At 40.8% G+C, this 24,429-nt stretch overlaps 2 protein-coding genes across 2 annotated transcripts; one reads left to right on the top strand and one right to left on the bottom strand.

Annotated features, from left to right (window-relative positions):
• Positions 1-798: 798 nt before the first annotated feature.
• Positions 799-12,221, bottom strand: LOC107211220 (cytochrome b-c1 complex subunit 2, mitochondrial). Its single transcript, XM_015642990.3, has 14 exons — positions 12,090-12,221; positions 10,067-10,159; positions 9,788-9,937; positions 9,279-9,343; positions 8,273-8,329; positions 7,807-7,931; positions 6,347-6,444; positions 5,866-5,923; positions 5,611-5,706; positions 4,579-4,778; positions 4,226-4,306; positions 3,581-3,657; positions 1,892-2,045; positions 799-1,048 (listed from the first exon to the last, which is right to left on the bottom strand). Exons 1-14 carry the CDS (start codon positions 12,123-12,125, stop codon positions 965-967), a joined length of 1,374 nt encoding a protein of 457 aa, XP_015498476.1. The 5' UTR covers positions 12,126-12,221; the 3' UTR covers positions 799-964.
• Positions 12,222-12,692: 471 nt separating this feature from the next.
• Positions 12,693-23,001, top strand: CRYM (crystallin mu). The gene is made up of 8 exons (XM_015642992.1): positions 12,693-12,999; positions 13,220-13,370; positions 14,379-14,441; positions 16,496-16,597; positions 17,425-17,608; positions 19,066-19,187; positions 20,033-20,117; positions 20,785-23,001. Exons 1-8 carry the CDS (start codon positions 12,827-12,829, stop codon positions 20,847-20,849), a joined length of 945 nt encoding a protein of 314 aa, XP_015498478.1. The 5' UTR covers positions 12,693-12,826; the 3' UTR covers positions 20,850-23,001.
• Positions 23,002-24,429: the final 1,428 nt, after the last annotated feature.

Below are 24,429 nucleotides of genomic sequence, written 5' to 3'. Positions count from 1 at the left end.
CCAGAAGTGATGATGATACAGACTTGGATGCTTTGCAGTATAAATCTTCATAGTTACACTGTTGAATTCACTCATGTTACCAGCAATATCCAAACTGGTGAATATCTGATACAAGCCAGACACAGGCACAGTGTGATGCTGTACTCCATAATGATGCTGGTGCACTGTGCAATCCTATGTATAAAGCCAGTAGCATTTGACCTCCTTCATGCTGAGAGCCCTTCCTGTTCCTCCTGCCCTTCTGTATCACATGGATCCGGTAAGACTTTGCTTTACTTCAGAACACCTCAAAACTTGGCTTCTTCAAGCCCTAAGTTTCTTATGATGTATCTGTTTTCTTTTAATATATATGCCTAGACTTCAAAAAATTTATGTCCTATAGCTTTCAAATTATTAGCTATATATGGCAAATCCCCTCAAAGACTTCTTCCAGTGCTACTTGCGGAGAAGTCATGGAAAAACAAAATCTCTGTTAGTCCCAGACAAGTAGGAGCTGCAAGCTCTAACAAAGTCTAATATATTCAGCTTCTTTTGAAGGCAACTTTCTTTACTTAATTGACATAAGAATGGTAGAGACAATCTATCAGGAACTTTTCCTGAATACACAAGAATACATGGATAACCAGTGGTAATTACAGCATTTGTTTTCATTGCAGTGATCATTTTTTTACACATTTAATTTTTTTACACTGACCAAAACTCATCTTATTTTCACACTGGTTTTTATGTCTAGTGTACAGAGCCAGATTTACCAGCCTTTTATATACTGCTTTCAGTGAAAAAAACTTCTACACAAAATGTATGAACTCAGCACTTTATTTGATGAGTGCAAGCCCACAATTACTCCAGATTAACTTTCTGAAAGAACTGAATTCATAAATAACAAATTAGTAGTAACTCATTTAGAACATGGGTGACTTAGAACTCAGGTCCATCTTGACTCAAATCCATCCCAGATTTGTTTTTACAACTCATCAAGAAAAGGAGTACTTCCCAAATCCCCAGTAGCTGCCATTGATTTCTTTCCACTGATGAACTTCTTTGCAGCCTGAAAAGAAATCAGGAAAGTGGTTATGAGGAAATACTCACTACAACAGAGTTGATGCTACTCATAGCATCAGCTTCAAGTTACCCAAAAAAAAGAACAAATCCTGGCACTACTATAATATACCATCATCTAAACAATCCTCCTTTTCCCATATAAATCTAATTGCTTCTAATGCAGCTGCTCATTACTTTATAATCTAAACAGAAATGGCAGATAGACAGTTGGTTATAAAAAACATGAACTCTAAAAATGGTTATTCCTAGTATAATAATTACACCAGAAGATAAAGTGTATCTCACTACTAGAACTATTGCTAGTTGCAGCAATACAAATAAGCATTGTGAAAAAACAAATTTTGTATCTCAGAATTTCTCTTTATGATGGATTTTTAGAAATTTGCTTCACATATAAGCAACAAGGTAATGTGCAGTAGCAACAAAGTTACATCAATTTATCACTGAAAGCTTAATTGTTTTATTAAACCCACCCATTATTCTAGGCTCAGGAATTCTAAAAACATTGACACAGAATCACCTGCACTGGAACTGATATGAAGTTTTCCGTGTAGTTGGCAGTTTTGGTAAATTTAAGTGAAGAAGATGAGAATCTTACATAATTCCCAGCTACATTAGTTTTACAGTGTATTGGATTAAAGAGTCTTCTGTTAGTAAAGTAAGTGAAGACATTGAAAGATAACCAGCTGGGATTTGTAAATGAGCTGCCTTCTCTGTTTTTAAAGATAGTATATGTGTGTTTATAAACACATAGAAATGAGCATCAGTTTTCCATAAAAAACCTGACACAGTGATTAAGGAACACCTGTAGATGCTGACACATACTTACATTCACAACATCAGCAGTGGCTACAGAGTCGATTTTTTGAGCAGCAGCAGATGGGGATGTGTGTGTGCCAGAAACCAGGGACTCAGAGCCAATTTCATTCAGCAACCCTTTTGAAGTCTCCACTGACATCAAATAGTTGGCTTTCAGCTGATTTCTGCCATCAGACAAAGCATCAGGAATGAGGAAGCTTGTAAGTCCTGCTATATTACCTTTCCTACCACCCATAAATACAGTGAAGTTTCAGTCCTTTTAAACTTCTCAAGATTCCATTTTGAAAGGTTTCCCTTTTTTTAATAGGGAAGGATTCTGTAGTTAGGAAAGAGGCACCACAAATAGTCCAAGCATGAAAATGACAGGTACTTGAACACCTACTGTCTCCCCACAAAGTCAGATCTCTAGCTCAGGATTTCTTTCTGTCTGAGGTAACAAATACAGTTAGACAAACTATCAAGTTTAAAACTCATTTTCTCAAGAACAGATGCATGCAGAGCAATTTGTCTTAAGTGGCAAAGAAGCAGTGAATGAAAATGGTCAGGCTCCTCCTGTAATAGTTCCATGTTTTGTTAAAAGAGATTATGTTCTTTGTGTTTAATGCAGAATCACTGCTACATATAAAAACCTTATTTTTGTAAGACAGTCCTTTTATTCTGAAGACAAAAAGATAGAAAATTATTTATTCCAACAGCTCACTATTAAGTAGCTTGGTATTTCTAATTGAATTGCCAGACTCTGCAAATAGAACTGACTGGGTTTATTTCTCTTTGTCAATAAAGGAAAAAGAGGAATGTAAGAAATGTATGAAGCCATTCCACAAGGGAAAATCCAGGAAAAAAAAGAAAAAGAAAACTAGCCACAGCAGCACTGTGTGTAACTCCCTAATATTAGGTGGCTCTGTTAAAAAACAAACAAAAAAACCCCAACAAAATACCACACAAAACAAATAATGCCCAAGTTTAAAAGTCCAGAACCCACCATTTAGCTACTTGGGGACTAAGGTGGAACCAATCAAGTCTAGACTATCCTATTTTGTGCTATATCTATGCTTTACATGAAGTCTCGTGTTTTATACATGCAACAGATAATATTTTCATTTTGCTACTTGAGTCTGTACTATATTGTTTTGCACAACCACAGCTTTAAAAGCACAATGAAGTTTAACACTACTTGGACACCCCCTCCCACAAATATTCCTAGGGGCTTGTACTTCCAGCACGTGGGGTACCATCACTAATTCAGTGCTTTACAGTTGCAGACCCTCATTAGTCTTTTCCTTTGAAGATGGCACAGATTGCTTATTATAATTGTTTGGGGAATAGCTCAGTGTAACTGTAAAGGGAATTACCTAAATAATGCAATTTAGGATTCTAATTCAAATACATCTTAATACTACAAAGTATGATTAAAATTAATGCATCTGCTGACACTTGCTAATTGCTTATATTGAAACAGTCTTCAGAAAACATTAACACTTCTCTAGCAAGTTTTTATTAGGAAATAACACTACTGGAGAATCAGTGCAGCTTTGAAAAAATACTGACAGGGGCTCAGTTTTTATGCAGGACCATGAGTAGCTCCCCATGGAAATAATTAGAGGATAAGCTCTGCTGTACAGAATGGTCTGCGTGTTTGACAAGTAGCTGCATGAAGAAAATTCTCTTTAGAGCACATGAGAATTATTTACACACTTACTTTGCCATTGTGACATCAGCATCAGTGACACCACCCTGAGCCACTGCCTTTACCTGGTTCAAAGCAGCTTTAATGACCTGAGGAAAATTAAATCATTTAAGATTTCTTCCCACATCAGATTTCAACATATTATTTCTATTATCTGATATCCTGGAAACTTCAAGAGAAGAACAGCTGACAACGTGAGGATTGTCTGCCTGAACACGATTCTGAGCATTTTTATAACAAAACTAAAAACACTGTAATGAATGCCCAAAAATGCCCAAAAACCAGTGTGGATTTTAACTGCACCACAGCATTAATTTGTATGGTCTCACTGTTTTTCATTGAAGTGCTCAGTTCTGCCAGCTTCGAGAGACAGCACGTTCTTCATTATATACTTAGGCTTACAAATGTAAATCAGCAATTACAGTCAGCAATTCAAAGCATTTTACTAACTTCAGTTCATATTATGTATCTGTCCTTCCCACAAAGCAAGTCTCATTCCCAGCTTACAGAGCTAAGTCATAACTGAACATGAGCATTCTTATACAGGAAATCAGATTAAATTTCCTTTTTTTTTTCAGATGAATCAGTCACTATCTCAAACAAAACACTACTTTAAAGGTTATGTTGTTAATGCTTAAATTCTAATCAGCAACTCACCTCCCCAGCATTTGGAGCCTTGGATATGGTATAAATCCCAAAGAGCCCAGAATCAGAGTAATTCACATTAAATGCAGAAGCCTGCAAAACAAACATCATCATCAACTGTTTTAAGTATCAGAGTAAATCAGCATCAAGCATTGAAAAAGAATTACTATTAAGATCTAAAATACTGTAATTCAAGAAGCTAAACTCCATCTGTGCTGAGGAAATATCAGACTGGAACCCCTTCACTGATACACTGTAATATGTGCAAGAACAAACCAATTAAGATTCTAGCTCAAGGCAGTAACCTCTCAAACATAATATACATTTTACTTAAAATTCAGAATACAGTAATCCTTTGAACTTACATCAAATGGCTGGCCAGTTGCTTTAGCAATACCCTGGGTCAATTTGCTGGTAACACTGCTTCCCCTCTTGACAAGGGGCCCAGCACCTAAAACATACTGAAGGACACTGAAGGCATTTGCTTCTGGGCTCCCAACAACAGCTCCTTCTGCTACAATAGCAGCATGGACAAGGCTATCACCAGTCTGTTTCCTGATTTCTCCTAGAAATGCAACAGAATAAAAGGTAATACAATGTTGAATTAGAAACTACTGGACATTCAGAAGCATAGAAAAGAAACATTTTGCTTTAACAAGAGAAGAGCCAGGGCCTGAAGTTACTGCATATCCACTCAGGAAAGCAGCATGAGGCTGAAGGTAATTTTAAGAAGTCCTTTAAATTCAAAATTTTTCTTGCTAGCACAAAACCCAGTACCTTACTAAGTCTTGCTTGAACCTGACCCTAAACCATACACAGTGTGGGATGATAAAACTCAATTTTATGCTGATATGATATGATTTATTCTGGCTTATAGAAACTGAAGTTATTCCAGTCAAATATTAAATGCTGGAAATTTCCTTTTTCCTCTTCATGTCTTTACAGAGATATCTGATACTCCAACTAAACAACAGCTGTTGGTAATGGTATAAAACACTGAAAAAATGGTAAAAAACACTGAAAGAGCTAAGCCTTGCTTTGACTTACAACACTTAACACATCTCTAAATAGGAATCCTACCTCCACCTGACAGCCCTTAACCTACTCTTACAGGAATCTTACCAAAACCGCCAAGAGAAACCATATGGCAGCTTGTTTTTCACTTTATAGAAAATATTATGTCCCAGGTAAAACTTAGTTGAAGAGTTGGGTGCAGTTTTATCCCCCAGCCTTCCATGGTGGAATCTTCTACTTATTTAGATGGGATATGCATCTGAACTGTCACTTCCAATGTCCAGCAGTTCATGTAACTAGCGTTTCCAGTTGTAACTTTGAATACTGCTACATTTATAAACAGAAAATCAGTCACTCAGAACAGACACAGGAAACATCCTTACCCCCTCTATAAACAGCCTTTGCACCAGGAGCACCAGCTCCACTTCGGATATTTAGGAATTGCTCTGCAACTTGCTTTAAGGTAGAGTGCTTTATACCTGCAATACAACAGTTACTCCAAGTAGTGCAATGACATTGAAAAGCTACAGCAGTTAAATGAAAGTGAAGCCTATGTTAACAGGTTCTCTACAGAGAACTCTAATTTCTTCAGCAGTTTTCCCAAATGACCTGCAGTGTTCATTCAGGAACATACATACCTATTCCAACAAGAGCCATTCTTGAACTTGTGAAATTGTTCTGTACAAAATGGTGAAGCTGCAACAGTAAATTCACATTTTAGGGTATTTGTGTAAAGAACAAAAACCGTCTATGTTTCTGACATAGGCTCTTACACTTCTTTAAGCGAATTCCAAATCTTCCAAAAGGAACTGTCTATAAAATGTAATTTTATTGCATTCCCCAGTGACAACTACAAAACACTTTTATAGAAGAACAGCTGCATTTCACTGACACCCTTACTGTCAACAGAAAACCACTGACAACCATCTTTTTAAATGTGAATGTGAGTTCTGTACCCAGTATTAAAAGTTGCATGGAAATAATTTATGTCAAAATCATACCAGTAAGGTAGTAAATACTAACTATATGTATATTAAATTAATTTGGTCTCACAAGTGTCACCACCTATTCCTGACAAAAAACTGAAACAGATATATAACACAATAGAAAGAACCCTACCTGTTCCGAAGTAATTTTTCCAATTCTGTAGTCTGGACAATACAAGGGATTTGCCAGAGCATTTTTATAAGCTGCAGCATGCAAGTTTTCCAGCACTCCTGGGAGGAATAAAGTTTCAGATAGTTAACATAAGAGCCACATGTAATGAAGGAGAGCTGTGGACCACTTTAAGGACCACAATATTTGCAAAAGCAGGCCTGGAATAATCCAATTAATAGGGAAGTTTCTAAATCCTTGGGCTGGAACAACCTGGCCTGAGGCCTTCTGTTCTTCTTGAACATTAAAAAGTAACTAAAACAAACTTATTATACAAATAACTTACATATGCTCAACACTTTTTGGCTTCAACAGCAAGCTATAAATGCAATCAATGTTTAGAAGAAGGGTAGCAGCATCCTTGTAATTATTATCTTCACTGCAGGAATCCCTTGTTCCTGAGAAAGAGCAGCCTCTCTAGAATACTATTTGTAGCTTTGTGAGGTGTCTCCTCTATCTCCCTGCTCAGATGGAGGATGCCATTGTCTTCAATTCCCTTCTCATTAGTTTTTTTTTTTTTGCATTCCAACAGCATTCTAGTAATTCCTGTTTTATATTCTCCTTGTATTTGCTCACACTTTTTCCTCAAGAGAAAGATTCCTTTCTTCATAGTTCTGTTTCTGAACATAACTGTAATGTAACTGAAAATATTACATTACTGTGAAAACAAACCTGCAGTTGATACAAGTTAAAAAAAAAGAAAATGAATAATTTTAAAAAATAGTAGCACTTCAGTATAAACCAGAGATTTTTCCAACATTACAGTGTCACCTTCAATGGGTTACAAAGGTAAACATACTTCAGAGTGGTACAAATTATGTTTATTGAGTAGAACTACCTGCATGGTCTTGGATGACAAGAGTTAATAACACAAGATATACTGGAATAAGCTCGATTTGACTGAGGCTTTGTGTTGTTTCCTCTTTGTTTTCCCTTAAACACAGAAATCTAAATTTGCAACCCTAAAGCTGGAACCCATTTTCAGTACGATGAAAATACATATTGTTTTTATACCAAAATAACAATACAAATTCAAGAATTCTTTTGTAGGATACTGTTTTCACACCAATGAGTAATACCTAAATATGGCTTTCAGAACACAAGCTTCTGCAAATACACTGTCAACAACAGTCACGAATTGCACATTCTTTGGCTGCACTCAAAAAGAATTAAAAATGTAGAATGAAAGCTGTGAAGGAGAATGGTGTAAGATATCTTCAGCATGTTACTTACTAAATGTAAGGCTGGAAAAACCTGTGTATTAAGAAAAGTTTCATAACACCAGAAAGACCATACCCATCACTAAGCTGAAAAATTCAATGTTCATCTGACAGAACAAAAGGGAAACTATTTTTTCCACTTTTTTTTTTTATTTTGAAGGAACTCCTGCAGAGGCAATACAATGGAACAGAAAATACACTTACCAACTTGAGGACTCTGAAGTGCAATTGCTTTATCAACTTTTAATTGTGGCTGAAGATCAGCTACCTCCCATGGTCTGAATTCTGGTGCTGTGGTAACATTCAGGAGATATTCCATTACTGTATCACTACATAAAAAAAGTTACAAAGACATTAAACACAAGCAACATGTACTTCTGCAGTTGAAAGCAATTAAAATTCATTTGTAAGCAACACATTAACAACAAAATGCATCACTCAAGTCAGAGCAATTATTAGCACTGCCGTACAAAGTAGGATAATTCAATTCTGCAACATTTGTATGCTCAGTAACATGACATAGAAGTTGAATATTAATATAGTAATTTACTGGTTTATTACAAAAGCATGAGAATAGATATTCCTCCCACCCTGTAAAATGACAGGTCTTCATTACCAAGCAATTTTAAAGAAGGTAGTAATTCCCTTTATAGCCCACCCAGATACCTACACATAGTCTCGCAGACATTCAACAGAGTAAGCCATTTTCTCTCTTGTTGCGTGCACGCTATATGAGAAAAAAACCAAAATCCATTTCAGCAAAAAACACAGAAGTAAATTTTCACACATATTTCCCGTTGATCAAATTAATCAACAAGACACAGACTGGAATAACTCCTTAACCTTAAATCTGTCTGGGATGACTGTTTAAACATATACAGAGCAGAAACAGGCATAATTAAAAGTCACATCTTCAGTATTCAAGTAATAACAAGTGCCCTGTGACCATCAGAATTTAAGATACCACAACAATTCAAGGCTGAACAGTGAATAAGGTTGAATAGCAAAACATGAAAAAAAATGTGTGTATGTATTAAAGCAATTTAGAAATTACTTCTTTGGGCAGAAAACAGTTGGTCCTGTCCTTTTCCTTCAACATATTTGTTACTGACAGGATCTGAAAAGGGTAGAATCATGAAACACTATTTTTAACCAAATTCTAGATGAAAACATCTTACTGCATGATTTCAAGATACACTGAAAGAAGCAGGTACATTGAGATCCCTCTTTTGTTCCTTTTAGTCTTGTTTTCTAGGCTTGAAACCCTCAAATCACAAAAGCTAACTACGGTCTGTACTGCTGCCAAGGTTGCAATCTGTTCACAAAAGATGAAGGAAATAAAAAAATCTACTGATTTCAGGAAGTTTATTCTCAAAGTCTGCAAAAGCAGAAAGAAAATTAAGCTTCTAGACAAATTATATTTCTTCCATGTGCACAGTATTTATATTTTGTTTACTGAAAGGTGTTTTTAATATACAAATCATGAGTACACACTTGACGCTTAACAGAACAAAAAGCACAAGCTCTTCCTTGACAACATTCACGATTCAAGTACCACTGCCAAGCTGAGTTTATCCACTTAAACACTATGTTGTGCTTACTGTCTTATGTTTCCTTTAGTCCTAGAGCTCATTTGCATCTCACCAACACAGATTATCTTTCTATGTGGTACAAACCTCAGGCTGCCACCAACAGCTTCAATGCCACGAGTGATCCGGAAGGAGGAAGCTCCTTTAGTAGTCTATTAAAACAAATAAAAAAGGGCAACTTACAATTCTAACTATTTAAAAAACAGATACTGAGTTGATGACAGCAGTAAGAGAAACTACTTAGAAATATTCCACACATGGAATAAATTGAGTTTGTATCAGCCACCTGAACTAATTTTTACCGCAGCTTAAATAAAATGAGTTATGTATATATTTGAATATAGATCTACTAAATATCTATCTAGTTTAAGGCATCAGAGGAAAGAATAATTATAAATGAGCATTACTTCCCATCTGGCCAGGAAGCAGTATCATTTCTCCTGCACTGAGCCACATAACCCAGTACCATGGCACATGGTTCTCCATGTTGCAAGATTTCTTACATTAAATTTTACTATACCATTTACTTTTGCAATAATAAACCTTTAACAATTTCACCTACTGTCAACATAATAGCAAAGGAAATAAACACCTACCAAATTAGATGCAAGACGAAGCAGGTGAGCAGTTCCCAGGTTACTGGTGGTTTCATATCTGCTGCCTGTTTTAATAAATACACCAATTCTTGAAGCTGGAGAAAAGTTTTCCAGAGATGCAATAACTAAGCCATTTGGTAATTTTGTGATCTGTATTAAAAAGGAAAAAAACCACTTTGTTTTCATTCAGTGGAAGTACGATCACAGCTCTGCTTTGACCGAATTTTAAAAAATAAATTAAAAAGAGGGGAAAAAACCAACCTGTATTTTTATACTGACCTCAAGATCCTGAGACTGTGGAGATAATTTCACCTTCTCTGCAGTTGGTGAGGATGAAACTTTAGGAGCTGTTTTAAGTGAGTAAAATCTCTTCTAGAGAAGAAAGAATAAGAGAACGGATTTCCTTTATTAGCTCATCAGGTTTCTTTACATACTGAAAAAGAATCTGATTTAAAGTAAAAATACAGTGAAAGATTTCAAACACTGGAGTAAAAACAGTGATTCCCTTGTAACTCCTCTGATTATTTTTTACATCAGTCAGAACCTTTGCTATGACTTCACAAGGACTCTGGAATTTCAAGAAATTGCACTGTAAGAGTTTTTCCTTCCCTCCTCTCTATGCAGCTGTGCAGTGAGTATCCCTCTCAATCCCATACAGTCTCTAGGACACCTGAGAGCAAATGCAGAGCAATTACCCAAAAGAACCAAGAGACATAACAATCCACATAAGCAGCACAACAGCTTGGAGGTAACTTTAAATTCTTTATATGTAGGCAGTTCAGCTCCTGAAGAGTCACCTCAGAGTTCCAACCTGTCTGCACTGACTGCTGCAAGCAAAGAGGACATGAAGGCAAGTCCCCAGACTGCAGTTTGGGCCTGTTAAAATAGGTCCAGAGGCGGCCATGGAAACGATCAAAGGACTGGAACACCTCTGCTACACAGACAGGCTGAGAGAGCTGGGGAGTCCAGCCTGGAGAAGGCTCCAGGAAGACCTCACTCCAGTCTTGCAGTACCTTAAAGGGGCTCTTTTAGAAGAGACAGGGACACAGGCAGATTGTGACAGGACAAGGGGAAATAATTTTAAACTGTTAGAGAGTTACATTAAATTTTAGGGAGAAATTATTCCCTGTGAGGTGCTGTAGCACTAGAACATGTTGTCAAGAGAATTTCTGGATGCCCCATTTCCTAAGTCTTCAAGGCCAGGCTGGATAGGGCCTAGAACAACCTGATCTAATGTAAGAGGTCCCTACCCATGGAAGGGGGCTGGAATGACATGATCTGTAATGTCCCTTCCAACTCAAACCATTCTATAATTCTAGGATTTTAATAACCAGAAGCAGTCCTTCACATAAAAGAGGTGAATATCACAAGAGCCCTGCCTTAAGAAGCTAGCAACAGAAATGACAAGACTATGGATTTCAAATCTGAAATGCTATTGCCTTCTACCCACTTTAGAAGTTGCTTATACTAATTAATTTACATATTACTCTTGCTTTCACATTAAAAGATAATTCCTATACATCTCAAGTTGAAAAGTGAGTGACAGAAACACCACTGCGCTTCGGCTGTATGGATGGCCAGGGATGTAATTCCCATTGCTTTACCAGAGACTATCCATTGTATGAATACACGAAAAACTCCTTTACTCCCTCACCAAGGGTTTGGTAAGACACCTAGTTTTAAACTCTAACTCTAGTCATTTATGAACTACTACTTCATATCTAAAACTGAGTCACAAACACGCTGTCACTCAGAGGTCATTCTCCATCCCACTGGAGCGCATTTCCAGCGCTCATCCAACACAGGTTCTACCCGGCTGCCAGCCAGCCCCACGACAGCCTTTGGGCAGGACAAGCCCTCTGCCCCCTCCCCGCTTCCAGGACACGCCAAGCGCCAATGCCAAGGGCACCACCTTGTCTCAAGCAGCTGACGCTTCTCCAGCGCGGCGGGATCCCCTCGCCTCCCTTCTCTCCGTGCCCCCTGGGCCGCTGCCGGGGCGGCTCTGGCAAAGCCTGGGGCACCGCGGGGAGCTCCGGGCCCGGCCCGCGGCCTGCCTGACCTTCAGCCGCCGTCCCGCTGCGCCGCCCGCCGGCCCGGCCCGACCTGGCCCCGGCACCCATCCCGACCCCGCGGGCAGCCCAGCAGCGCCGCTGCCACGACCACCGCCCGCCGCCCCCTGCCCGGCTCGCCGCCCCGGGCTGGCCGGGGTCAGCCCGCCCGCAGCCCCCGGGCTCAGACAGCGGCTGTCACCCCCAGTTGCGCCTTTCCCGCACCGCGCAAGACGCGCCCGGATCCCGCTCACCGAGAGGGAGCGCGCGGCAACCGGGAACCCCTTCATCGTCCCGTGCCCCTCGGCTCGGCTCTAGCCAGGACAAGATGGCTGTTCCGGAGGGAGACCCCGCCTTCCCGGCGCGCCCCGCGCCGCGCTGACCTTCCAGCGAGCGCACCCCGAACTCGACTGCTCCGGCGGCGGCAACAGCGCCACCGTGCGGGCACCGCGGGCTGTGCGCCGGCGCGGGGCGTCCCCGCTCCCGGGCACTGGGGACCGTGACACCCTGCCGCGCGCGGGGTCCCGGTGGCGCCGGTCCCTCGGGAATGACCCTCCGGAATAGCCCTAGGAGCTATGCCTCGGAGCGCAGAATCCCGCTGGCGGCTGTCCCTCGGGACGCAGGGTAGCTGTACCCAACCTATGTTAGGGCTATTCCGTGGAGTTCACAGCCACCTGCCCCCCGAGCGCTGCCGGGGTGAGACGGGAGCACCGGTGTCTGCGGGTACGGCAACTCCCGGGCGCCGGAGCCGCCGTCGGGCAGGCTTTTAGCGCAGACATCGCGGGGTGTCCGCCGCACCCAAGAGGGGCGTGGGGCGCGGAGGCGGAGCTGGACCGGCGGGGCGGTTCAGCGGCGGGGCCGGCGGCGGCGGGGCCGCCCCGGCGAGTTCTTAGCGGCGGTGCGGGCGGTGCGCTGTCTCGCACTCTCGGAGTGCCGTCGTCCCGTCCCTTGCCGTCCTATCCTGTCCCGTCCCGTCCGCCCGGCTCTCACCATGGGCTCGACTCCGCCCGTGTTCATCAGCGCCGAAGAGGTGGAGAAGCACCTGCACCGTGCCAGCCTCCTGCTGCCGGCTCTGGAGGCCGCCCTGGCCAACTTCTCCGCGGGCGCGGCGGGCGGGGTGGTGCAGCCCGTGCGCACCGTGCTGCCCGTGCCCCGGCACGGCGGGTGAGGGCACGGCGGGGCTGGCACAGCGGGGCTAGCACAGCGGGACTGCCCCGGCGGGACGGCGAGCGGGGATAGCGGCAACGGGGGGGCGGATCTGGAGCTTCAGAAAAGGCCCTTGGTACCGGGTTAAGCGGGCGGTAGGGGCGTGACGGTCGCAGCCCGCTGGCTGTGAGCTCCCCTGATAACGGGGCGTGAATAACGCCGGTGATTCTCCCCACAGGTACCTCGGGGTCATGCCCGCCTACAGTGCTGCAGACGATGCGCTGACAACCAAGTTGGTGACTTTTTATGAGCACCTGAAGGACTCCTCTGTGCCTTCTCACCAAGCGACTGTCCTCCTATTTGACCCCAGCAATGGCACTTTGAAAGCTGTAAGTCTCGTGTGTCCTGCATTCTGACAGCTCATGCTGTCAGTTCTCTCTTCTGTTTCTTTGGTGTAAATTGGCCTGAGTTTACCAACAGGATTTGGCGTAAAGCTGCCTACTTTCGTTAATGTTAAATTGTACTCACTGTGCTATTTACTGCTGCTTGTGATTTGAATCTGATAGCTCAGAGGGTAACTGGAAGAGAAAAACGATAAGGAGAAGTTTATCTTGCATTTGAAAGCAAAAATACCCTCTACCTTGCTGGGTAAAAATGGATCTTGAGCCATCTCAAGTTGAAAGAGATTTACAATTTGCACTGCAGGGAATAGTATTCATAGTCTGATTGCTTTTTCTTTATTTAAATAATTTAAGATTATTTTTTTTAAAGATTAGCAATGATTTGGCTTTCACTTTAGTAATAATGATTTGTTAAAGGGCCAAAACTGGTCAAGAAAATTATCTTGGGTTCTTCTACCAAACCTCTTGGATTTCTGGCCCCATAATTAATGTGTATGCTGTAGCTATTGGACATCAAGGCAGGAGTGTCCCGTGTGTGATACACACTTGAGGAATTCCATGGTTCCCTCTTATCCCTCTGTACAGACCAGGACAGTGCAGACTGGGGAACCACTCTAGCTTGCACTGGTCCCTGGTCTTCCTGGAGTGCAGAATATGGGAGTTATATCCATGTATTCCCTGTGCTGGAGAGCCAAGGAAGTGCAGTGCATCAGGAGCTGGGTGAGTTAGAGGTAGCTCTTCTCTGACCATTTTCACTCCTTTTGTGCTGATGTAATGATATGGAAGAACTGGAATAAACAGAGAATCTGCCCAGTTTAAAAGTGTCTTTGTACGGTTTGTGGTTGCTATGATAATAGTTTCCAGCTTCTACATGTGTTTATCTTTTATATCTGTAATATCACATCATTCACAAAATGGATGAAAATGTTTAGTATTTATTCATTTTTCAGTGTTCTCTTCAGTCTGTCTCTTCAGTCTGTTTCAATTTTTTTAAAGGTCTTGGATGGCAGTGTCATTACAGCAAAACGAACAGCTGCAGTTTCTGCCATTGCTACCAAGGTGTGTCTTCTGTTCTCTTAAGTGGGGTTTGTAGAATAACTGGAACAAATTATGCAAATGGATTTTCATCTAATACAGCTTAAATTGTATTTATCATAACATAAGCACTTTCAGGGAAAACTTGAACTCGCTGTTTTGAGTCAGTCATGTCTGGCTTTAACACTTTGTGTGTGATTGGAGAAGGAACCTGAGCTATATTTTTGTGCCTTCTATTGCACCCTCTTCTAGAATTTTGCTGAGCAGTCTTTCACTGTATTTTCTTTCTTTTGTGCTTGTGTTAACATGCCCCTTTATGGCTTTTAGTGATGGAGCTGTGGTGATATATTGAGTTTTATTTAGATAGATGCTTTCTGCTGTCAGGACAGGACAGGTGGGTTGCACTGGACCTGTAAAAAGAGAGAAAAAGCACATTTCCATTTCTCTTAAGATAGATGATGCCCAGTGTAGATGGATAACTTGTCCAGAGGTGTCTGTCAGTGTCTGTGTTGTCACTGGAAGGTGTCCAGATAATTGTCCCTGACCATAGCCATAAACTTCAGCATTTAAAGACAAGTAAGGTGTATCTGGCTGTGTGTTGCTTTATGTCACTTCAATTTCAGTTGGAAATTGTTGAGATTCTTTTTTAAAAGCTATTTTTTTGTTGGGCTGCTAACAGCAGGAAGATAGCAAATGACCATGCATTACACAGCAAAGTTTTAGCCTTCACCTCAAAGGCTGAGGCAATAAGAAGAGGGGAAAAATAGAGCTGAAAAATACCATTGTTTGTTGCTTCTCAGCTTTGCATCAGAATGAAGGCTGATCTCACCATTTTGTTAGGGGCAGTCTTCATGCCAGGGTGACTCTATCCATGGCAGTGGAGCTACACTGGCATAAAATTGAGTGAAGGACCTGTCCCCAAGAGCTTCTCCTGAACCAAAGGACAGAATGATTTACAATGAACTCCTTGGACAGGAGGTTACAGGACCTCATTCATTTTGGCCAATCTGTATTTGGTCAGTTCTGATGGTTTTTATGCAGTCCAGGCTGGCTTCAAAGGAGCTTGGCTGCCAAAGGTACTTCAAGATCAGATCTTTCATTGTCATCTGTTGTTTTGGAAATTTTCAGGAGTGTTTGAGTTTAGCTCATATTAGTCATCTTGTCTTCTTCAAGGCATTTGCTTTTCAAAGACCCCTGCTCTTATGCAAAGGACCTTTGAAATCGGTGCTTCATAGTCTTTAAAAGGCACATTAAAACAAATTCTTGTTACTGAAAAATGGGATCAATGAGATTTTTTTTCCATTTGTTTGCAGCAGACTAAACCTTGAGAGCTTAGACAATTCCAAAGCTTTTTAGACAAGAGTGAGTGGCCACAGCAAATGCATAAACAAGACACAAGGATAGGTTAGAGCTGGACTCCAGCAGCTCTGTCTTTCCCTTTGCCAAGTACTGGTGAATCACAGACAAGAAACCAGAATGCCAAAAGCAACTGTAGAACTGAATTTTATTATTTGTTCCTCAGAACTATCCCTGCTTTTACGAAGTCTGTGTGTTAAGGCTCCTGCAAGGCCAAGATATACTTGTGGTGTGATTTGTGGCTTCAGTAAATTCAGATGTGGGTTAGTGTGGGGCTGGCAGGACTAATTTACCTGTGCAGCTGCCACTCTCAGTGCTGATGGGTTTTGGGATTCTGAGCCCTGCTTTCAGCCTGTGCAGAACATCAACACTGTGGTTTTACACTTAATCAGCCACATGGATGGTTTAATATTGGAGTGTGCTGAGGCCCCAGAACTTGCTGTCCATGCTGTTGCATCTTAAATCTGAATTTCAAATCTGACAATTCAACATTGGAATTAAGCAAAGTTGTACTTTGGTGCTACTGATGCTTTCTTTTGCATAAAAAAACAACCCTATATATATAATGATTTTTGAATATTTATTTATGTACTTTTTTTTGTTTAAAAGGAATAACAATACTGCTGTCTTTTGTAGTATTTTGATATATATCTGTAATACCTGTTAATGTACTGTCCTTACTTATTCTCTTTTGTTTTTTTTTTATTTCTGATACTCTTCAGTTGTTAATGCCAGCTTTTGCAGAAGTGCTGTGCATTTTGGGAGCTGGTGTTCAAGCATACAGCCATTATGATATCTTCACAGAGCTGTTCACATTTAAAGAGGTAACAGATGCATCTAAGGAGGATACATTTATCTTTCTCTATTATGTTGCAGGATTCATGATAAAAAAAGTACAGCCAGTGAAGCTGTATCAGGTCAGGTCATGGAGCTCCTGTTCCCCAGAGCAGCCCTCACAGTGCTGTGCACTGCCAGCTCAAAGGGTCTGATAACAACCCAGTGTTTTGGCTACTTCTGAGCAGTGCTCACATCAAGGCTGTCTTTCCAAAATTTGTTTCTGTTTTATTAAACTGCCTTTATCTTGACCCACAAATTTTTCCATTTTATTTTCTCTTCCCTCTCCCAGTGCTGCTGGGGCAGGGAGTAATGAAACAGTTTTGAGGGTACCTGGTATTCAGCCATGGTCAGTCCACCATAAAAGTTAAGGTTAATCATATTTTGGTTCTGTTTCTACAGAACCTGAGAACAGTGAGCAGCAGAAGCAGCAAAAATTTCTTGCTCAAATGGTGGTATTTAAAAAGGGGTTGGAATCAAAGTTGTTTCAGATAGCTGAGAAGATCCTACTGTATATGGCATACTTGGGTTAAGCTTTATGTGACTTTCCTTTAAATGCATTTTTTATGTTATTTTATAACATTTTAGTGATATAAGCACAGCTCTACAACGAGGCATCACAAAACAGGCATTCAAATGTAGGTGAACACTCAGGAAATTTACTCACTTGTATAAAAACAATAAAGGGGGGAAAATTGCCAGCCTTTAGGGAATGTTTAACTCTTTACTGAAAAATTAAGTGTTCTGCTTCAGCAAGGAGAAATCCTCCGAATTAAATATGTCTTTGTTTCGTTTTCCCTTGTTTTTCTCCCTGAAGGTGAGGATATGGAATCGCACCAAGGAGAAGGCAGTGAAGTTTGCCAGTTCTGTCAGCGGTCCCGTGCGGGTCTGCTCCTCCGCCCAGGAGGCGGTGACAGGGGCTGATGTGATTGTGACAGTCACTATGGCAACAACTCCCATCCTGTTTGGAGACTGGGTGAAGCCAGGTGCCCACATCAATGGTATGTTCTGTTCCCATTGTGTACAGCAGGTGGTTATTAGCACATTGTTTAGCATCACCATCTGTGGGAAAGCAGTTATCTGTGCTTCATGGAATGAATGTTCTTTCCATTTTGACTTTTCCTCTTTAGTGAGGATTACTTTTCCCAGCCCTATCCTTCTGGAGCCAGAATGCCTGCATAATCCAGCAGGGGATTTTTGCTAGAGCATGGGATTTGCTCTTTTCCCATATGCTCTTTACTCTTAGTGGTGCATCATCTTTGCCCTCATGTTGTCGTTATTCTCACCTTTCTCTCCATTTAAATAACCCACACAAATGTTCTTATTTCTAAGTAGTTACTGCTCCTTGTAACATTGTCCTGGTGGTGTCATCTTTTCTTCCACCAATTTTGTAACGTCCTCTGTTTGTTTCTTTTGGGGTTGATCACACTAATTTAGTTCTTTACTGGAGTTATGAAGATGCAATAACTGAATTAAGAGCATTATAATTTAACCTCTTAATTATAATGAGGTTTGGAGGGGTGTTTTTTTTTGTTGCCCGCCTTGTAATGATGTTGCCACACTATTGTTTGGAGTCTCTGGACGTGCCTTTGTTTGTTTATTTTAATTAATTGTGGGCCTTGTTCAGATGACCTTGTGCACTTTCCAGATAGCATAGTAATAAGACAAAAGCAAGTTCTCAAAGGGAACAATTTAAAGGAAGGTCCCACATTCCAGCAGCATCCTACCAATTTTTCAAACTCGATTTAGTCCTTTGTCATTGAAAGTTGTTGTCTGTGTTGTGTCATGGCACAGAAGCCAGAAATAAAACAAAATCAATTAAGGTCCACAGTCACTGAGGCGACACAGACACAAAGACCTCTCTCCTTTCCTTGCCTTTTTTTACCCTTCATTGAGGCATTTGTACTGTTTGAAGAGGCATTTGAGCAACAAATGCAGATTTATCAAATGCAAATTTATTGTTCCTTAACAGTTAGACATATAGAGAATATCAGAATATAGTATAACTGGGTAGTCCTTTTAGTTTTTGTTGGGTTTCTTGTTTGCATGTTTTTAAGCTCATGACAAGTTGGTAATGATCTTGGTGCTGTGTATGAAAATTAAGCTCTGTGATTTGTTTTCAGTTTCTCTGGGTAAGTGATAATCTAATAAAGGTGTGTAAAGTTCATTTGGCAATGGTCTGATGAAAACAAGGGTATAAGAGATAACATACAAGGGGAGAGGACTTTATTTTGCCTCAGCTACTCAGATTCTTCTGACAAGGATATTTTACTGGCATATCAAATCTTGAATGTTTTTTTGTTGTCCTATCAATCAGTATTTCTCCAGGGCTAACACTGGATTTTTTGTACATTTCCATAATAGCATTGATTGTTGCTTCACATATGTCTTTTGAACAAAATGGGGCTTAAATTTGTTTTAAAAATTGCTCCCAAGTTCATCAGTTTTGTTCCTTTAGCTGTTGGAGCAAGCAGACCAGACTGGAGAGAACTGGATGATGAACTGATGAAGAATTCCATTCTGTTTGTGGATTCCAGGGATGCTGCTCTCACAGAATCAGGAGATGTTATTTTATCAGGGGTAAGACTTTATGAAATGCTGGGATTTATTTTTGTGGCAATTAGTTTGCATTTGAAATGAGTTGGTATTGATGATGTCCTGCACTGAAACCTTTAGGACATCAAATGTAATTGTTAACACTTTCCAGGCAGGGGTTGAAAGATAAACTGGTTTCAAACTGTGGCTGCTCTGCCCGTGACCAGACCATGCAAACCAAGTAGCGTGTTTTCAGCATTGGCTTTTGGTGATAACAATGTATTGCTGTTGAAAGAGCTACATTTCCTGCAGTGTTTGGTTATCATAAATATTCTTCAAATATATTTATTAAAACCTGTAACTTTCTTCCCATGAGATTTCAGTGTGATTGGCATCTCTTTGGGCACTGAATGGACCAGCCCAAAGAATGGACCACACAAGCAAAGCAGACAATGATCTGCACAGATTTGCCAGCAGGGACTCTTTGAGGTTCAATGGAGTTTTCTTTTTCTCTTTTAATGTGTCTGCAGAATAAATATGATTTACACTTTTGAGGTTTAACATAAGAGCTCCAGATATGGTAATGTGTGAGGAATCCCATGTGTTTTGTTGGACAAGTAACAAGCTATCCACTGTAAAAAAACCTACTGGCTGAGGAAAGTCTGCCAGCTGTTTTTCTTTGAAAACTATTCTGCTCCTCTGATTTCTGTCCAGTTTCTATATAATTTGTCTGAATGTTGATCTGCTTCACCATGGAAAGTAATCAGTTTTGGGATGCAGCACTGGAGGAGTTCTTTCTTTTGAAGTCACTTAGAAGAAAAGGGTTTTTTTCCCTCCCAATGTATGTATGGGTATTATGTTTTTGTATAAATATGTATTTTTTTTCACAGGCGGAAATTTTTGCTGAGCTGGGGGAGGTTTTGAAGGGTACAAAACCAGCCCTGCCTGAGAAAACAACAGTGTTTAAATCATTGGGTAAGAACAGCCCCTCCTGTGTCCAAGTCTGACAGAAAACAATGCCTTGTTCTTTATTAGGTCCCCCATGCGTGGGAAAGCTTCTGATCATCTTCAGAACCGCTGTGGCAAGGCACTATCCACAAGAAAGTAGACTGTGATTTGCATTTTCCCTTTTTATTTCCTTTCTTATTTATCTAGCAGGATTGATGTAATGAAAAGTGATAGGAAAGCAGGCAAACAATAGAAGTCCATTTTCCATTTCACAGTTGTTCAAGACATGACTGCAGCGTTTATTAATAGAGCTGCAGCCCGACTGCCCCGCTGTTCCACCCTTGGGGTCTGTCTGACCTGAGACAATGTGACAGTGTCCTGTGGGGCTGGGGTTTGGGAAAGGGTGGCACTGGAGATGAATTACCATGCTCTGAGCTACATGACATCTCTAAAAGGGCCCAGTTGTGATATGAACTGAAAATTAGAGTCCTACTGTTACATTAACTTCTTACAGCACACCCAACACCACATGATGGTTATGGACTTTGAATGTAACACTGTAGGTGTTTGGGATGGGAAATAATTCCTGTTCCTGTCCAGTTAGATAATCTCCTTAGTCTTCCTGTTCCCTTCTGAAGCAAAATTGTTCATACAGCTGAATAAATGTTTGAAGGTAACTTCAATTCTTTTTCAGGGATGGCAGTTGAAGACACAGTAGCAGCAAAATTTGTTTATGATGCATGGTCAGCTGGTAACTGAAGAGAGAGGTCTACAATGCCAATGAGGCCAAGAAAATAGTTTGCACTTAGTTTCCTTGAATCCTGTGTTAACAAGAAAGGCACCAATCCTATCTGAATGTGGCCCTTCTAGAACATTCAAGAAGGAAAAGCAAAATTTCAGCAATAGACTAATTTCTAAATTCTTCTAATTTCAAGTATTAGACACTTGGAGTATTGCTAATAAATGTCTCTTTTGTAACAGCAAGTATTGGATGTTTGCAGTGATACTAACAAGGGTATCTTTACATATTTTGGTATCATTCTGGAATCAATGCCTTTCCTCCCTAATTATTTATGTAGCAGAAGCCTGTGTGTAGATTTCACCTAGATTTGTAGGTTTTTAGAGAGATAATTAATTCTGGTATAAAATACATCAGTTTGAAGAATGGACTTTGGCATCATATCATATTTACCTGTGGTGGTACTTTAAATGCAGCTGTGTGTTTCAGTGCTCCAGTGACAGTGACCTTGTCTTCAGCCTCCTAGGTACAGCCCACCTCTAACTCCTGGACACACTTTCCCTTCCAGCTCACACTGGAAGTCACCATTTTTTTCACCCCTTGCAATCCACCTTCCTTTGCCCTCAGACTCAGTGGGTTTTTTCTTAAGAGCACTGTTCTAAATGGGGGTTTATGTAAATAACCATATCTTCATACAGCTGGATTTCTGCTCAGTACCTCCCTTACTACATGCCTCGCTGGGATATTGCTGTTTTCATATTGCAAGGAGTTGCACAGAATGTGAGAATATGTGTTTTGATTTAACTTTTATCTGTGTTCTGTAAGGAGATTTTGCTATTAATCTATGGTGCCTCTAAGTTGTTTTTCTAAGCTTCTTGAAGGATGTAACCACACAAACTGATTTCAAGTATGCAGGCAAATATTTTAAGTTTGGCTATATTATGCTTCAATTGCTAATTGTTCTATTATTGCAGATATTAGCTGGGGCAGGAATTTTCATGGTCCTTTCCTGGCAGAGGAACCCAGTGACATAAGGAAAAGTTCCAGTTTTGTGCTGTTATGCAACTGCCTTGCAAAAGAGTGAGCATCTGCTGAAAATCAGCTATTGCCCTGGAAACAAATTCCTGTCTCAGGCTCACAAGTTGTGCCTTGTGAAATTTTATTTCTATTTGCATATTATTTCATGCAGGCTATTAAGTGTTTCTGCATGCTGTGCAGGAGTTGGATGACAGGGCATTTTATAACATGCCACTAGAACAGAGCTGAGCAGCAGGATGGAGGGTCAGGAGCAGCTGGCATTAAAGCCCTGGAGGGTGCATAGGTAAGTGTAGAAGAGGTTAATGAGTACAGTGCAGGTGTGATGTAAATAATACTCCCAGTTATAAGCCTTGTGTAAGCTAGTTGGAAAATGTACTAAGTGGCAGAGGTAGTATAGAAAGGTAGCAGACCACTAAGAGGGCTGAAGGATATTTAATGTGGATCCAAACTGAACTCCACTGATCCTGTTTATTCCATCAGAAAGAACAACAGACATTTGTCTATCAGCTTTTGTGTTTTAATTGTAGCAAAATTACTTTTCTGTTTTTACATGTCTTGTTTCTTCTTTGTCATTTCATTGAAGTGTTCAGAAGTTTAAGTGTTGACTTAGTTTGTTACTTCAGTCATGCAGAACTACACTAACCTGAGGTAAACATGAAAGTAAATGATGCTCCATTACTCAAGAACTCCATGGAAATTTGCAATAAATAATTATGACATTATTATCCCTGTTCTGTGCCAGTGTTATACCAGATTTGTAATTTGAATTGTGAGACACAGTGTTTGGGAAGAAGACAAGTCCAGTTTATTTTCACATGTACTCCCCTACAGACTATGCATTTTAAAAAATAAATGGAGCCAGTCCAAAGACCTGGTTCTGAAAACCCACATTGTTCTCAGCCCCGTTGGCTGTGGGAGATTTTGTGAGTCTGGCTTCAGTGTTGTATCTCTGATGTCATGAAGAGGATTTGGTTCAGTTACAATGGGAATTACTTGGATGCCACCTTTAGATTTTCTGAGGGGAAGTAATTGCATCAATTTCTGTGTTTCCTTCTCTTTACAAATTAGCGGATCATGAAATTGTGTAACTTGCATTTATATTAAAATAAAATAGATACTGCTGTCTTTCTTTGACTTCCATTTTGTTGTCCATTTCTTTTCTGGTTTATGGTTGATTTATTTGAAGAAATAAAGTTCTCAGGTTGTTGCAGTGACTGCTTTCTCAGTAAATGTGATCAGTGAATGTAAATGGAAGAAATAGGGAGTGTTCTGTTCCTCTGTGATACTCAGTTTTGCAGTTGTCCCATGCTGCACATTTTCTTCATGTCTGTGCAGTGCAGAGTATTAAATCCTTAAGGAATGAGAACCTTTTACTTGGCAGGGCTGGTTTTATGGTTTGGGTTCTGCTCTGGGATTGCACACGTGATACATAAAGCCTCTCCAACTGAACTGAGCTGTACAAATGTTCCTAAGAAGTCACAGCTAGGATTCCAGTGCTTCCAAACTCTAAAGGAAACAAGGGCTCAGTAAAAAAATCTGAAAACAGCAAAGCACATGAGTGGAAAAACCATGAACTGTGAGTCTTCCTTTCTATTAATCTTTCCCCCATTTTTTTTTTCTGCAGGGCTGTTTCATACCATCCCATAAGAAAAGGGTTAGCACTATTGCACTTTACTTTTTTTTAATTAAAAAGAATAAAAATTAAAAATTTATTCAGTTGCCTAAAAGTAAGTGTCATATGGGGTGCCCTAGGGGTTCTTAGTCTCTTGATGCGGTTTCTGGAGGACAAGGGACTCCGACAGGTCTGGTGCTGTTCCTTGTAGCTGCACAGTCAGTGCAAGTACCTAAGGAGGTGCCTGAGCACTGAGGAGGCCTGTGACAGCTGAGTTGTTTATGTGCAGATGATCCCTGCTGTTCTCTCTGGCTGCTACAGGCTGCAGATGAGGAAGCACAGAAGCAGATTTTCAGTGCAATTTGGCGACCCTTGGTTCCTGATTCCCCCTGCAGTGTCTTCTCCTCTACCTGCAATAACCTCCCATTGGTGACAGGCATTTTCATGCTTAGAGTTTTTGAAAGCACTTCCTGGACAGCTGAATCCAACCCACTTATTTAAAATCTGGCCTGAAAAAGGTGCATCGTGATCAGCACTTTGCAGCAGAGAGGAGCCACTGGAGCAGCACAGACCTTGTGTCAGCCCTGTGTGCTGGGGGAGTGGGATTCAGCTGCTGCAGGGACTGGAGGATGCAGAGGCGGATGAGGCTGGGCTGGCCTCAGCAGGAACGGGAAGCATCTGCATCTCCAGCAGATGGGGATTGGAAATCCACCTGTCATCTGCCTTCAAATATGAAAGGGTAATTGGCTCCTTCTTGATTTGTTAAACATTTGGGTGTTTCTTAGCCAAAATGAAAAAACAAGCAGACAGAGTCTGGGGGGGAGGTGTCTGGATTGCTGAGCACAGCAACCATGGAAGGTTGCACAGAACAGGACTTTGATGTGATTGCTTAATATAAGAACATATCAGCCTGCTGTGTACAGGAATCCAATCAAGGAAGAACGCAGTAT

Source organism: Parus major, chromosome 14 (genome assembly GCF_001522545.3).
Source record: "Parus major isolate Abel chromosome 14, Parus_major1.1, whole genome shotgun sequence".
Taxonomy (NCBI): domain Eukaryota; kingdom Metazoa; phylum Chordata; class Aves; order Passeriformes; family Paridae; genus Parus; species Parus major.
Note: the sequence above shows the minus strand (reverse complement) of the source record. Positions and strands in the feature narration are given on the sequence as shown.

Bases quoted from the DNA above. Each gene is read 5' to 3' on its own strand.
- CRYM (XM_015642992.1), top strand. From the start codon at position 12,827: ATGGGCTCGACTCCGCCCGTGTTCATCAGCGCCGAAGAGGTGGAGAAG. The intron at 14,442-16,495 runs GTGTGTCTTCTG...GATACTCTTCAG, and splicing joins TTTCTGCCATTGCTACCAAG to TTGTTAATGCCAGCTTTTGC. The intron at 20,118-20,784 runs GTAAGAACAGCC...ATTCTTTTTCAG, and splicing joins AACAGTGTTTAAATCATTGG to GGATGGCAGTTGAAGACACA.
- LOC107211220 (XM_015642990.3), bottom strand. From the start codon at position 12,125: ATGAAGGGGTTCCCGGTTGCCGCGCGCTCCCTCTCG. The intron at 9,344-9,787 runs GTAGGTGTTTAT...TTGTTTTAATAG, and splicing joins TTCGTCTTGCATCTAATTTG to ACTACTAAAGGAGCTTCCTC. The intron at 5,707-5,865 runs GTATGTATGTTC...GTTGTATTGCAG, and splicing joins AATGGCTCTTGTTGGAATAG to GTATAAAGCACTCTACCTTA.